Genomic DNA, 14,529 nt, shown 5'->3' with positions numbered 1-14,529 from the left:
CATATAAGAAGCTTGCCTTAACCTTGAGATAATCATGCTGTCTGTATTGTGAAGGGAGAAGTGTTTTCTATTTCAATGACTTTTATTTTTGTTTTAACAAGTAATAAACAAGCAGTAGGTCTGCCCACGCAGGGGCTAGCGATGCAATTTGTAATGAGGGAGATGTGTTTTGCAGTGAAGTCCTCACTAGTGATCGTTCACATGAACACAGCCCTTTTTAATCAAGCACCTCACATAAGTACAATGCTGCTAGGGAGAAGGAAAAACTCACAACTCTTTCTAATGAATAAAACAACTTTTATTGCTGGGGAAAATGTCCTGCCCCAATATAAAAATATGTCCATTGCATTACTTTATAACAAACTGTGGGGAACTTTGTTTTCAAAAAACAAAAACATCAAACAGTCTTCCTTACATCCCCATTTAGCTATGCTGATGAAGATGCAAATACAGGTAGGTTGTGACCTGTGTTCCTCTGTCTTTTAGTCATTCTTCTCCTCCCCTTGGTAATGCCTATATTCGGGCCTTAGTTCCCATGTGTTCTTGTGAGTCCCTTTAACATTGTAAGCACCGATGTCTCTCAATATTTCTTTCAGGTACATCTGGAAGGGGGGGGAAGACAAAAAAAAAAAAAAGCATGTTGTCATTTTTACATTTGTAGTCAATACATAAAAAAGCATATCTGAATGTGTTATCCAATTGATTATGTATATATATACACATACATTGAAAAGTGTCAGAATCACCGTATTCATTTTTGCAAAGTAAAATTCCTAATGTTTTCCATTAAAACCAAAATACCATAACCTATGCATAAATTAACCACTTACCTCCCAGGCAGTTTTATAAAGGCATTTCAATTGTATTTCCGTCATTCTACTTAATGTTTGAGATTGGCTCCTCTGGCCACACATGGGTTTAAGGATCGGTTTGGTGCTAGCCTGGGAGCCAGTTCAATCAGCCCTGAAGTTTTCATGCCAGCAACAACGCAGAACCACAGGTTTTCCATTTATGTAGCTGCATGGGAAAACTTTTGTTTTCTTTAATAAAAAGACTCTAAACCTTGCAGGGCAAAGTAACAAGTTTGCAACAGCTCCCTCAGCTGTTGCCTAACCCTTCTTTACCTGCATGAGCCACAGAGGAATCCAGTGTAAGATACAAGTCTGTCTAGGATGAAGCTTACACATGATCCTCCTCCCACTTCATACAACAGTGCTCAGACCTTTTAGATTGGCCACTTAAGTACCCTGCTCTACATCAAAAGATGCAGATATAGTGAATACCTACAGGCAATTCTCACTATAGAATACTAGCCTAATATATTGGATTGTCATTGTATATGCATAATGGTCTGGGGAGACAGGCTTCTTAACGTCTAACTAAAGGCAAACCTTTTTTTGTTTTGGATGGGGTGGAGATGGATTAGACCACCAATTAGGTTATTATTGCAGTCTGTGTCCCCATTCCGGAGATTCACCCTCTCTTTGTCCGGTTTACCATTATCATTGACTGGAAGTAAAAGAAACCCCAAATTTTGGATTTTCCCCAGAAAGGTAATAGAAAGGAAATCTTCCAATGGGTATACTAGTACTGGTGACCTGGGGGTCCCCAAGGAATTCTATTAATTTTCAGTGATTTTCTCTCACTTCCTGTTTTGGCCATGAAACAGGAAGTAAAGTTACATCTCTCCAATGGGACAAAGATGGAAAAAATTATAAACTGACAGGGGTTATAACACTCCCTTACTCTATCCAAAATAAAGTAAAAAAGGTTTGCTTATAGTTCTACTTTAACTTAAGAAGTAGCAGTGAGGTCATTGAGCTCTGGCAGAAAAATAGGGTGTGCTCTCCAATCTAAGAAGTAGCAGTCAGGTCGTGGAGCTCTAGTGAACAAACAGGATATGCCCCCCAATCTAAGGATTAGGAGTTACATGATGAAGCTCTGGAGGACAATCTGTATGCTGCCCAACCTAGGGTGTACCAGTCAAGTCATATGAGCAGTAGAGGGAGGTGAACTCAATTTCTTGACATACGTAGCGCTTATATTGTATATCTAACCAAAATGTTTTAAGTTTTGGATAAAATGGGGGAAGGATTAGAACCTGTGAAGTTTTATTGCTGATTAGAGCTCAGTTTAAAGAGATTTCTCTCAGATGCTACCACAGTGAATACAGGTTCACCAGACAGGAAATTCAAACACAGACAGAATTATTTTATTTGTAATTTTTTTTTTTAAAGGAGTAAGGGAGGGCTAAAACCCCTGTCAGATGTCTATTACTGTCCATGTTCCTATTGCAGATTTACCCTCATTTCCTGTCTGGGGAAATCATTACTGTGACAATGAGGGGGAATTTCTCTAATGGAGCCTCAGACAGCAGTAAAAACCCAACAGGGGTTGAATTCTTCTCCAATCTATCCAAAGCTTAAAAAAATGGCACATAGGTGGGCGACACTGCCACTAGCGATCATGCCATGACATGTCTGTCAAAATCAGCAGTGGCAAGATCAATAAGAGACTGCCTGTTTATCCCTTTAGAATCATTCCTTCTGTAGCTGAGGAAACAAGATGTCACTCCTATCGATAGGGATAGGGATTCAGAAGTGTTCAGGTCAGTGACAGAGTGACATCTCAATGATGTGGCTACATAGGGAGCGAATATAGGGACACACAGGCAGTGATCCTGCCATTTACAGATTTTCTGCCAGCAGCAAAATCGCCTGTATATGATCAGCCTTGGAGTTTTCATTCACTCCAGTGTCAGTTATGAAAGGATCCCAGTAGACGGAGACTGTTGATTAAAATAGTAGATGTTTGCTTCTTTGGGCTCCAGGGTCAGTTTGCGGAAGATCACATCCTTGGTGGATATTAGCTTTTCCAAAGGTCAGCAAACACTAGCGCACCCATGAACCTTGTACTACAAATATTACATCTGTTTGACAAAAGGATCATATTTACAGCAAAACCTGCTATTCAATAGGATCTTATTTACAGCAAAATCTGCTATTCAATAAATTCTAACTCACCAAACATCAACTTTCCTTGAAAATGTAAAAAAACATAAGCCCAGTGACAGCATGTATTTATCGAATACCCTTTTCTCTGCATTATGCCATTTTTTTCATATTCGATATAAACATTTCTACAAGAATAAAATGAGCTAATTTTGCCCTATCACCACTTCTCCCAGCAGATGGCAGCAAATAACCAGTTAAGAAAAATGACGCCAATATTGCTATATCTACCTCAGTAAAGCAATGAAATATTTTAGGAACGTTTTAAACCTATTCTGTTTTTTGGAGATATTCCTAAATGCCTAATTCCCTCCACATAATCCCCACTGCTAATTTCCTCTTTTTATAGAAAATATGGGACCTTCAGCTGTATTAGCAATCAACAGGCAGTGTTTATTTAAGATAACAAAGGTGTGTGTCATGGAATCATCTTTATCTTCATATTTTTATTTTAAAGTGGCTGGTCTGTTACACAGTTTTCTATAAATTTGGGAATATGAGTCAAAAAATACTAAACTTCCTCTAACATAATCTGTAAGAGCATTACATGGGACTTGGCAACAGAAGTGTAGCTTATTTACATCGATGTTTTGGTGGGCCACAGCCTACGCTTCGCATACTCCTGTTTTAAAATATGGAAAAAGAAGCAGTTTGTAAAATGTGATAGTCATTGTCACAAAGGTACTGAACAGGCTACTGCACTTCTGCAGACACTGTCCCTGGAATTCTTAGAGTGTCATAGACACTCTTAGCCTGGATTCACATATGTGCTAGGCCGGTTTGCAGTGCAATTTATAAAAGAGTCGAGTAAAACTTGTTCAGGTGCGATTCCAATGCATATTGTTAAAGTGTATGACATTGGAAATTGAACCTGAACCAGACTTAAAATGGAACAGGACTCTTTTTACAAATCGCACTGAGGTTGGCCCACCCATACAGTATGTGAACCAGCTACATAGAAAAGGCTGCTGGTTCACATATCATGCGAATTGCATGTGGTTCAAACTGCATTCAGTTTGCATATATGTGAACCAGGTCTTAGATACTCTTTAGAATTCAGTCATGCATCTGCATGAAAAAAGGTACATTTCTTCAGCAGATACATGCAACTGTTGGAAACAGGTACATGCATTTGGTGCAGAAGGCATGTTGAGGGCCAAAGTGTCTATACCAAAAATGTTGTTCTTAATGCAGCTTAGAAATGCTAGTTCAGTGTTGCTCCCTGCCTAGCGACTGCTTGTAATGCAGATAGGTTCAGTGGCTGAGGAGCTAAGCTTTTGTGTAGGTGACACCTGATGGGGATGCTGAGAGACTAGTTCTCCATCTGGACCACCTCCCTTGCGGATGGCAGTGGGCGGATTCCAAGTCGATCATAAGGGAGGTGGTCCTGATGGGAAACCCAGAGACTAGACCTCATTGAGCAGCTGGCTGAGAGATTCTCGCCACTGACCAAATATGGCCTTTGCCATTGCTGGGCAATGATGTTAGCCAACATTCCCTGGCCACTCTGTTTACTTTCAGCTGTCAGCTAGGAAATCTCCCAGCCACATCATTGTTTGCTAAGCTGCCGGCACCAGCTGGTGTCCATGACACCCGTTCGCCATTCATGACAGCTTTTTTGCACAAACATGCCCCACATCTGAGCACTGGCATGTCTCTGTACAACTTAAGAGTTGGTCTTAACTCTTATTGAGTTTGTTTCATGTGTTGGAACTCTGGTAAACTGTTGCAAGGCTTTCATAAAATAGGCACAGGATATTTAAAGGGACCATACTGTCAGAAATGTGCTACAAACGCGTTACTGAATCCCCCTATGTATTCTCTCAGAGGTTTATACCTAGTACCTATAGTACAGGTGCTATGAATGGAGCACAAAGTGCAAAAAGTGCGGGCACAGTTGGCACTTTTGACAAGTGCCTTTTTACAGTAGCAGATATTGACCCTCACTGCACTGATTAATCACTGCTGCAGGGGTATCGGGTGCCTGAGGACTGAGGTTTTTACTAAAATTAGCAGCCACCAGCACATTTCATTGCTGGCAAGTGGGAACTGAGTGCAATAAAACATTTGTTTAACTATCTTTCCGCTTTAACTATGCTCTTGACTGTGTCTGCATTGTACTGCAGCAACTGGTTCAGTGACTATGGTTGATTCTGTCACTGGGATTTGCAAACTGCTCCAGATATGAAGTGTAGGAACCCAGATGTGCACAAACTTGCAGCAGCCTCCCAAACCTTTCTGTCAAATGACGGGCAGTTCTGACAGGGAAAACTCTGACACTGAAGCGTTAAAAAAAAAAAAAATGGTTTTCTGTTAATAACCAAGGGGAGGGGGTGGCTAAATGACAGGAGGGTTTCCATGTATGAGAGCTGCAGCTCTCATAGCCACTGCAGGTCAGCAGTGCAGTGCTAGCCATAGTACTCAGAGTAAAGGAAATTATATCATTTATTGTACAGAGCAGTGATATGCTCATTTAGTACACCTGACTAGTTTTTTTTACTTAACACATTATAAAAATGTGCCTGGAGTTTCACTTTAAATGCAACTAGTGTAACAGCCTGGATTTTACTTGAAGTCACAAAGAACTGCAAAATAATTTCTTCAAACTCACCTTATTTATTTCAGCAGCTCCATCTTCAAGCAATGCTACACCAAGAACATTTTATGTAATCATACAATATTTCAGGTCACAAAGAACTCTCTTTACGGCTGCAGGAACAGAATTGTATGAGAAAGGGTTCTTTGTAACCTGAAAGGTAGTGTGAATATGTGGAGTGAAAATAAAGAAGGTGATTTGAAGTTATTTTAAAGTACTCTGTACTGTTTCTAGATCACGTTTATTGTTAATATTTCAGATGTGCCTATTGGGCTGGATCAATACAAAGGGCATTAAGTGATCGAGGAGTGCAGACTTTATACTATTTTGTGTCACGTGTTAACAAGGAACATGCTGACAGGATGAGAAGATAGAGCGAGAGATAACCTCACAGTCTATTGCTGCTGCTTCACTGTCCATTCTCAGGCTGAGGCAGAGAGTCTGGGGTTGGGTTTTAACTTCAGTGTTGTCAAGTTCCTTGCTTTTCAGAATGCAAATTGGTAACTTAGCAACATTTTTTTAAAAAATATGATTTTATTGGGAAAAAAAGCAGCAGAGAATAATGATCCACAAAGGTGAAACAAACCATAACGTTTATCAATATAGAATTAAATATATAAAAAAGTCAGCACAGGGATGTTTTGTAGCAAAGCCTTTGAAAAGTGGATGTCTTGGTTAAATGAAGGCTTTTGCGCAAGAATGCAATAGTCAGCCCATACTCCCCCAAGTTCCATTCTGAGAAAAATGGCCAGGTTGATGTAAGGTACAGATATAGTGCCTTGAAAGAATATTCATACTCCTTGAAATTTTCCATATTTTGTCATGTTACAACAAAAAACGTAAATGTATTTTATGTGATAGACCAACACAAAGTGGCACATAATTGTGAGGTGGAAGGAAAATGATGAATGGTTTTCAACATTTTTTACAAATATATATCTGGAAAGTGTGGCGTGCATTTGTATTCAGCCCCCTTTATTTGATACCCCTAACTAAAATCTAGTGTAGCCAATTGCCTTCAGAAGTCACCTAATTAGTAAATAGAGTTCACCTGTGTGTAATTTAATCTCAGTATAAATACAGCTGTTCTGTGAAGCCCTCGGAGGTTTATAAGAGAACATTAGTGAACAAACAGCATCATGAAGGCCAAGGAACACACTAGACAGGTCAAGGATAAAGTTGTGGATAAGTTTAAAGCAGGATTAGTTTATAGAAAAAATATCCCAAGCTTCAAACATCTCATGGAGCACTGTTCAATCCATCATTTGAAAACAGAAAGAGTATGACACAACTGCAAACCTCCAGTTGAAACAGAATCAAAACCTCCTGCGCTCAAGGACTCAAAACAAGGGTGGAAAGGTGGAAGGATTCCTTGAAACAGTACCACAAATGCATGGAAGGTTGTGCAGCACTAAAACAAGGCTGGGGAAGCCCGACTAAAACTGTGAAGTGAAGCAAAAAGAAAGAACGCACCAACCTTGCATATTACCTCTGTAAACTATGATTTTGTTAAATAAAAAATATATATACCAGTGGTGGCGAACCCGTGGCACGCGTGCCACAGCTGGCACGCCGAGCCTTATCTGTGGGCACGCCAGGAGAATCCAGCGGCGCGCTGTCTTCCCGGCTGTAGTGTGCGTGACAGCCGGGTCCCAAGTGCGCATGCACAAGAAGCAGTGCTCCTTGTGAATGGTAAGGCGGTACCTGGGACACATGACAGATCCCAGAAGCCGCCGGACCAATCACAAAGCGCAGCGCTTCTCGCGCATGCGCACTGGGCATCCGGCTGTCCGACGAGCGCCCACACTACAGAAGCCGGGAAGACAGCGCGCGGCTGATCGAGGAACAGGTAAGATAAAAAAAAAAAACTCTGCGGAAGTAAGAGCGGGTACCTGTCAAATTCAGGTACCCGCTCCCCCTCCCTCCCCAAAGGTCAGCAGTCATCCCTGTGCTGTGTCCCCAGTCTCTGGTCATCCCTGTGCTGTGTCCCCAGTCTCTGGTCATCCCTGTGCTGTGTCCCCAGTCTCTGGTCATCCCTGTGCTGTGTCCCCAGTCTCTGGTCATCCCTGTGCTGTGTCCCCAGTCTCTGGTCATCCCTGTGCTGTGTCCCCAGTCTCTGGTCATCCCTGTGCTGTGTCCCCAGTCTCTGGTCATCCCTGTGCTGTGTCCCCAGTCTCTGGTCATCCCTGTGCTGTGTCCCCAGTCTCTGGTCATCCCTGTGCTGTGTCCCCAGTCTCTGGTCATCCCTGTGCTGTGTCCCCAGTCTCTGGTCATCCCTGTGCTGTGTCCCCAGTCTCTGGTCATCCCTGTGCTGTGTCCCCAGTCTCTGGTCATCCCTGTGCTGTGTCCCCAGTCTCTGGTCATCCCTGTGCTGTGTCCCCAGTCTCTGGTCATCCCTGTGCTGTGTCCCCAGTCTCTGGTCATCCCTGTGCTGTGTCCCCAGTCTCTGGTCATCTCCTGTGCTGTGTCCCCAGTCTCTGGTCATCCCTGTGCTGTGTCCCCAGTCTCTGGTCATCCCTGTGCTGTGTCCCCAGTCTCTGGTCATCCCTGTGCTGTGTCCCCAGTCTCTGGTCATCCCTGTGCTGTGTCCCCAGTCTCTGGTCATCTCCTGTGCTGTGTCCCCAGTCTCTGGTCATCTCCTGTGCTGTGTCCCCAGTCTCTGGTCATCCCTGTGCTGTGTCCCCAGTCTCTGGTCATCCCTGTGCTGTGTCCGCAGTCTCTGGTCATCCCTGTACTGTGTCCGCAGTCTCTGGTCATCCCTGTACTGTGTCCGCAGTCTCTGGTCATCCCTGTACTGTGTCCGCAGTCTCTGGTCATCCCTGTACTGTGTCCGCAGTCTCTGGTCATCTCCTGTACTGTGTCCGCAGCCTCTGGTCATCTCCTGTACTGTGTCCGCAGTCTCTGGTCATCCCTGTACTGTGTCCGCAGTCTCTGGTCATCCCTGTACTGTGTCCGCAGTCTCTGGTCATCCCTGTACTGTGTCCGCAGTCTCTGGTCATCCCTGTACTGTGTCCGCAGTCTCTGGTCATCCCTGTACTGTGTCCGCAGTCTCTGGTCATCCCTGTACTGTGTCCGCAGTCTCTGGTCATCCCTGTACTGTGTCCGCAGTCTCTGGTCATCCCTGTACTGTGTCCGCAGTCTCTGGTCATCCCTGTACTGTGTCCGCAGTCTCTGGTCATCCCTGTACTGTCCGCAGTTCTGGTCATCCCTGTACTGTGTCCGCAGTCTCTGGTCATCCCTGTACTGTGTCCGCAGTCTCTGGTCATCCCTGTACTGTGTCCGCAGTCTCTGGTCATCCCTGTACTGTGTCCGCAGTCTCTGGTCATCCCTGTACTGTTAATTAGTTTGCACTACTGTACGAGTTGTTTTTTCTAAACCAAAAGCTCGATATTCAGGTTTCATTGCAGTGTTGGCACTTTGAAAGAAATAAGTTGGTTTTGGGTTGCAGTTTGGGCACTCGGGCTCAAAAAGGTTCGCCATCACTGATATATACTCACAAACAAGGAAGTATAACAAGCATAAACAGATCCTCAAAGGAAACTGAAGTGTAGAGCCAGTGTGAGTCACATCATGAGGGTAGACTCTCAAAGTGAGGTTAACGCGTTTCGAAGGGGGACCCTTCTTCATCAGAGCTAACAGCACAAATGAGTGCCCTCCACCATATATACCTTGGGACTGAATGTAGGCCCTCCCATCTGGGCAGGGCCATCTCCGGTCAGGAGGAGGAGCATGTGTGTCATCAAAACTTGGCAGCAACACTAATACACATCATTTGATGTAAGAAACAAATATGCGATCATGAAACACGAAAAATTAAAGTGAAAGGAGAACACATGCAAGTCTAAATATAAATATATATATATATATATATATATACACATACACACACACACACAAGTTCTGTTTGCATTTTGCGAGAAGTCATGTGGGGGACACAGCAAACATATGGGAGAATGTGCTCTGGTCAGATGAGACCAAAATTTAACTTTTTGGAGTAAAAGCAAAATGCTATGTGTGGCAGAAAACTAACACTGCACATCACCCTGAACACACCATCCCCACCGTGAAATGTGGTGGCAGCATCATGTTGTAGGGATGCTTTTCTTCAGCAGGGACAGGGAAGCTGGTCAGAATTGATGGGAAGATGGATGGAGCCAAATACTGTGCAATCTTAGAAGAAAACCTGTTAAGAGTCTGCAAAAGACTTGAGACTGTGGTGGTTCACCTTCCAGCAGAACAAGGACCCTAAACATACAGCCAGAGATACAATGGAATAAGTAGTGTACCAAAATGAAAATTCTGGTGCCAAAACCGAAAATTCAAAATGCACTTGGTCAAAATCCAAAATCGAAATGCGCAGTTTTAAAAAATGAATATATATTTTTTGGAAACAAAATACACGCTGAATAAAAAAAGCAAAACAAAAAAAAAATTTATACCCCAATTTTTTTTAAATATGAAAGAGGATGTTACAGCAAGTAAATAGATACCCAACATGTCAAGCAATAAAATTCTGCACGCTCATGGAATGGCGTCAAACTGTGGTACTTAAAAATCTCCATGGGTGATGCTTTTAAAATTTCTACAGGTTAGCAGTGTAACGTTACAGAGGAGGTCTAGTAAATATGTATGCATTCACCACTACGTGCAAGCACAGGAGGGAAAGGGGCACTTTAAACTTTTATTAAAAAATTAATTACATTTTTTTTGTACTGTCCCTTTAAAAAATTTCTTAATCACTTTTATTCCTATCACAAGGAATGCATGCATCCCTTGTGATAGAAAAAATTTGTGACAGGTCATCTTTATGGAGAGATATGGGGTCAATAAGACCCCACATCTCTCCTCTACAATGTAAAGCATTAGATCAAAAAAAGCATTGATCTAGTGCTTTAAAATTAAAAAAAAAAAAAAAAAAGGCCTTGTGTACAAGGCATTGTAACCGAAAGTGACATCCCTCCGGTCCTCCAAGGGCATAGAGATGAGTGGAGGCCATCTTTCCTTCACTAATCTCTATGCCCAGCGCGAGGATCGTTTGATGGTTTCTCATGTAAGGCTGAGAACTACCGAGTGGCAGCCGGTGGCGAGGGGCGGCAGCGGCAAAGGGGCGGGGTTTTGTCAGCACCTGTATCAATGCTTTCTTTCATATCGGCCAACGGCCGATAGGGGTGTTCTTGGCCGAAACGTTTCGGTCACTGAAATTTCGGTGCACCCCTAAATGGAATGGTTTAGATCAAAGTATATTCATGTATTAGAAAGGCCCAGTCAAAGTCCAGACCTAAATCCAATTGAGAATCTGTGGCAAGACTTGAAAATTGCTGTTCACAGACGCCCTCCATCCAATCTGACAGAGCTTGAGCTATTTTGAATGGACAAAAATTTTACTCTCTAGATGTGCAAAGTTGGTAGAGACATACCCAAAAAGACTTGCGGCTGTAATTGCAGCAAAGGTTAGTTCTACAAAGTATTGACTCAGGGGGCGGAATACAAATGCACGCCACACTTTTCACATATTTCTTTGTAAAAAAAATTTGAAAACCATTTATCATTTTCCTTCAGCTTCACAACTATGTGCCACTTTGTGTTGGTATATCACATAACATACCAATAAAATACATGTACGTTTTTGGTTGTAACATGACAAAATGTGGAAAATTTCAAGCTGTATGAATACTTTTTCAAGGCACTGTATACAGACTTCAAACAAATGGATTTAAATATGAAATTCTTAAATAGAAATTGAATACTCGTTTGTACAGTATCCTCCTCCATACCTTCATGAGTCATACTAATAAATGAGAAGGACAATCTACAGAAATGATTCATAGCTCTGATGTGCTGAGAAGGCCATTATTGACAGACATGGGTGGCGGTGGTGAGTGAAACTGTGATGACTAGGTGAACACAATGCTCAGCCTTTTGCTGTATTTCTGATGCAAACTAGTGCAGAATACTCAACTAGGTGAAGGGATTTCTTGTAAGAGTATTCCAGTTTAACAATTCTGCCTGTCACATCTTGTAAATGACTGTGGAACAAGTTGAAGGAAAACTGGTTAAACATGAACACTTTACATTTATTCAGGGATCCCAGTTGAATGGGTGCGATTTTTTCATCCTGGTATTCATGTTTGGCTGTGCTTGTAGCAAAATCCCTAATGCTGTCAGTATCTTCATCTTCTTAGTGGCCCTTAATTAAAAAATGCAAAAATGTATGCTGAGGTTTCATTGGTTCCGGCACAGGGGCGGACTGACAACTCATGGGGCCGCTGGGCAATTGGGGATCATGGGGCCCCTGTGTTCTTGCCCACACTCAAACCACACCCAAAAAAGCCTATAAAAAGGTACCAGGGGCATTTTATGGGACCCCCTACTGACCCCGGGCCCTCGAGCAGTGCCCGAGTGCTCGAATGGTCAGTCCGCCCTTGTTCCAGCACTACACTCTTTAGGATTTGAGAGCATGAGAGGGAGGTTTAGAATGGATGCTGGAAACTATCACTAATTAATTTTACTTGATGCTAAAAAATTATCTTAAGATTTCTATGTTTTTTCAGTTTAAAGAATGGAAAAGCATCAGGACCACCAAAAAAAACAGAAAGCAATAAAAACCTGACCTTCCACCACTTTAACCCAAACTCCTGCACTGTAATCACTGCTGCACCATGAGTCTGGACGCAGAGGATTACAGAAAATTAAGGTACATTTATTAGGTTAAACAAATGCATTTTTGCTGAGTATCATTAGCAGCTTACTGGTTGCTTTTTGTCTGAAACATTCAAAATACTGACACTAAATACAAAAGGGGTTTAGGAAAAAAGGGAAAAAGTAGCCAGAAGATACTGGCTCAATAAATCTATTCCTTAAAATTGGCTCTAAGGGACAACAAAAAAGTTGTTTGAAACTAAAGATCACAGCTCCCCATGTTTTTGGAACTCTGAAGTAATAAGTGATTTATAGAAATAATTCAATTTAAATGAAAGAGGCAGGCCAGGATTAGAAAGGCTGGCGAGGAAATGGCTAGATTATGCTGGCGTTTTTCCAGTCAGAAAACGAGGCAGGCTCTGTATGAGTTTCTGCAGCTTCTAATGCACAATGTGGAAGCACACACTGCAGTGAAATCGGGAAAAGCAGTTTCATTATGGAAGAGAAGGTAAGGCTGGAGTGCAGCTTTACTCAATACTCCAGGCTGTTAACTGCTTAATGACAGTTTTCGAGCATATCTAATAAGCAATCTTTAAAAACAAATCTGTAATATACAGATATACATACTTCATGGAGTACTTAGGACAAAGAGACTCATAACAGGGGTATCACCTGATTTTCTTTAAAGGAGTACACAGGTAATAAACCAGAGAAACACTAATTTAAAGGATAAGTTCATGTTTGGGAACATGTTACATGTTCCACCCAGTTTTAGGGTGGAACATGTAACATGTTCCCACTGCTATAGCCGCTGCCCAATCCTCCCCCCTTCCTGTGACAGCAACACAAAGAGACGTTCCCCTTACAAGCTGTCAATTTTTAAAAAACAGCCGTGCGGGGCTCCACCCACATGGCATCATCATTCATTCACAGACTTCTGAATTACAAGTCCTTAGCGGCTGTCGGCTTGTAGTTCTCAATGAACTATCACAGCACTGTGGAGCGCCGTGGTAGTTCATTAATTCTTCCTCTCAGTATATCTGCTCATCTGTACATCCCATATAAGCAAGCAGATATACTGACAGGTCTGCAAGAGACCTGCATGGCACCAGAGATCTTCTGATCTCTGACGCAATGCTTTACAGGCTCCTGTAACAAAAATAACACATGCACATTTTTTTACCAGCAAAAAATGTGCATTATTGTCACAGGCACAGTCCCCCCTCCCGTCTGGCTGCTACTACCCAGGCCTCCTCAAACCCCTCTGCTGTGGCCTTGTCCTGTTCCTCCTCTCGGCCGAGCTCTGGGCAGTTGGCCCCCTGCTGTACCTACATGTGTATTCACCACGCGCAGGCCTCTCTACTGCCACCACGTGCCCCCTCCTGTCTTCACGGGCACAGTGCGGCCCCGCTTTCCCTCACTCGGCTCTGCCCGCTGGAGACAAAGGCCACGCGTTCCTTGTGCGGGGTCGGCAATGTGCACACACTCCACTGAGGCGTTAAAAGACAGCACAGGACCCAGGGACAGTGTGAGTCCCCTTGCTCACTACTATACCCAATGCCCTGTGAGCTGTGTGTGGTCCTGAGCTTCGGCCAGACCCCACAGCCATCTGTCCCAGAAGCCCAAAACCCTTGTGTGCTGGACCTCTTCTGGTAGGCGGTCTGCCTGTGACGATCTTCCCCTGTCGTGCTGAATTAACCCTTTGCTGCCCAAATACTTTTCCTGTGTGCTGGATTAACTTTTACACACCTGGACGCTGCCTTGTGTGTTGGATTAACCCTATTCTGCCCCGAACCCTTTGCCCTGTGTGCTGGACTTAACCCTATTCTGCCCGCGACCTTCGCTCCAGGACTTAACCCCCTGTGCCCTGCCTAAGCTAAGGACTTACCTCCCTGCTGTGCCCATGCTCTGCCCGGTTTGTCCTGTGGACAATCTGCCCTCTGTTGCCCCATAGGGCTCCCCGAGGATCATTCTTCATTGCTGTGAACTGCGTTGTTCTGTGAGCTAGTTTTTCTATTACCTGTACCCTGAGTTCCCCAATACCCACCTGTCCGTTATGTTTCGTGTGATCTGCCTTCGTGTGCACTCTCTCTGCGCTCATAGTTCGTCACAATTTTTTTGTCAAAAGGTGAACTTATCCTTTAATCAAATTTCACAGCTACAATTGTTCCCAGCATTATTACCTTTGCTATGGTCAAACAGAGCTGTGAGAGCAACCAGAGCTATATTTAGAAGTGTCAGATTTAATACAAGTGAACTTTAAGCAGTGTACGCATCATATAA

The 14,529-nt window shown here is 43.2% G+C and overlaps 1 protein-coding gene across 1 annotated transcript in view; it reads right to left on the bottom strand.

Annotated features, from left to right (window-relative positions):
• Window positions 1-276: 276 nt before the first annotated feature.
• The window catches only part of GTF2F2 (general transcription factor IIF subunit 2), a 331,921-nt gene continuing 317,668 nt past the window's right edge, over window positions 277-14,529 (bottom strand). The window contains exon 9 of the mRNA XM_089678738.1: window positions 277-602. Within this exon, the coding sequence (XP_089534864.1) occupies window positions 483-602 (120 nt within the window). The 3' untranslated portion in view covers window positions 277-482. The remainder of the gene's footprint in view (window positions 603-14,529) is intronic.

This window comes from Staurois parvus, unplaced genomic scaffold (assembly GCF_062004578.1).
Source record: "Staurois parvus isolate SC_StPar_1 unplaced genomic scaffold, SC_StPar_1.0 ptg000017l, whole genome shotgun sequence".
Classification (NCBI taxonomy): Eukaryota; Metazoa; Chordata; class Amphibia; order Anura; family Ranidae; genus Staurois; species Staurois parvus.
Note: the sequence above shows the minus strand (reverse complement) of the source record. Positions and strands in the feature narration are given on the sequence as shown.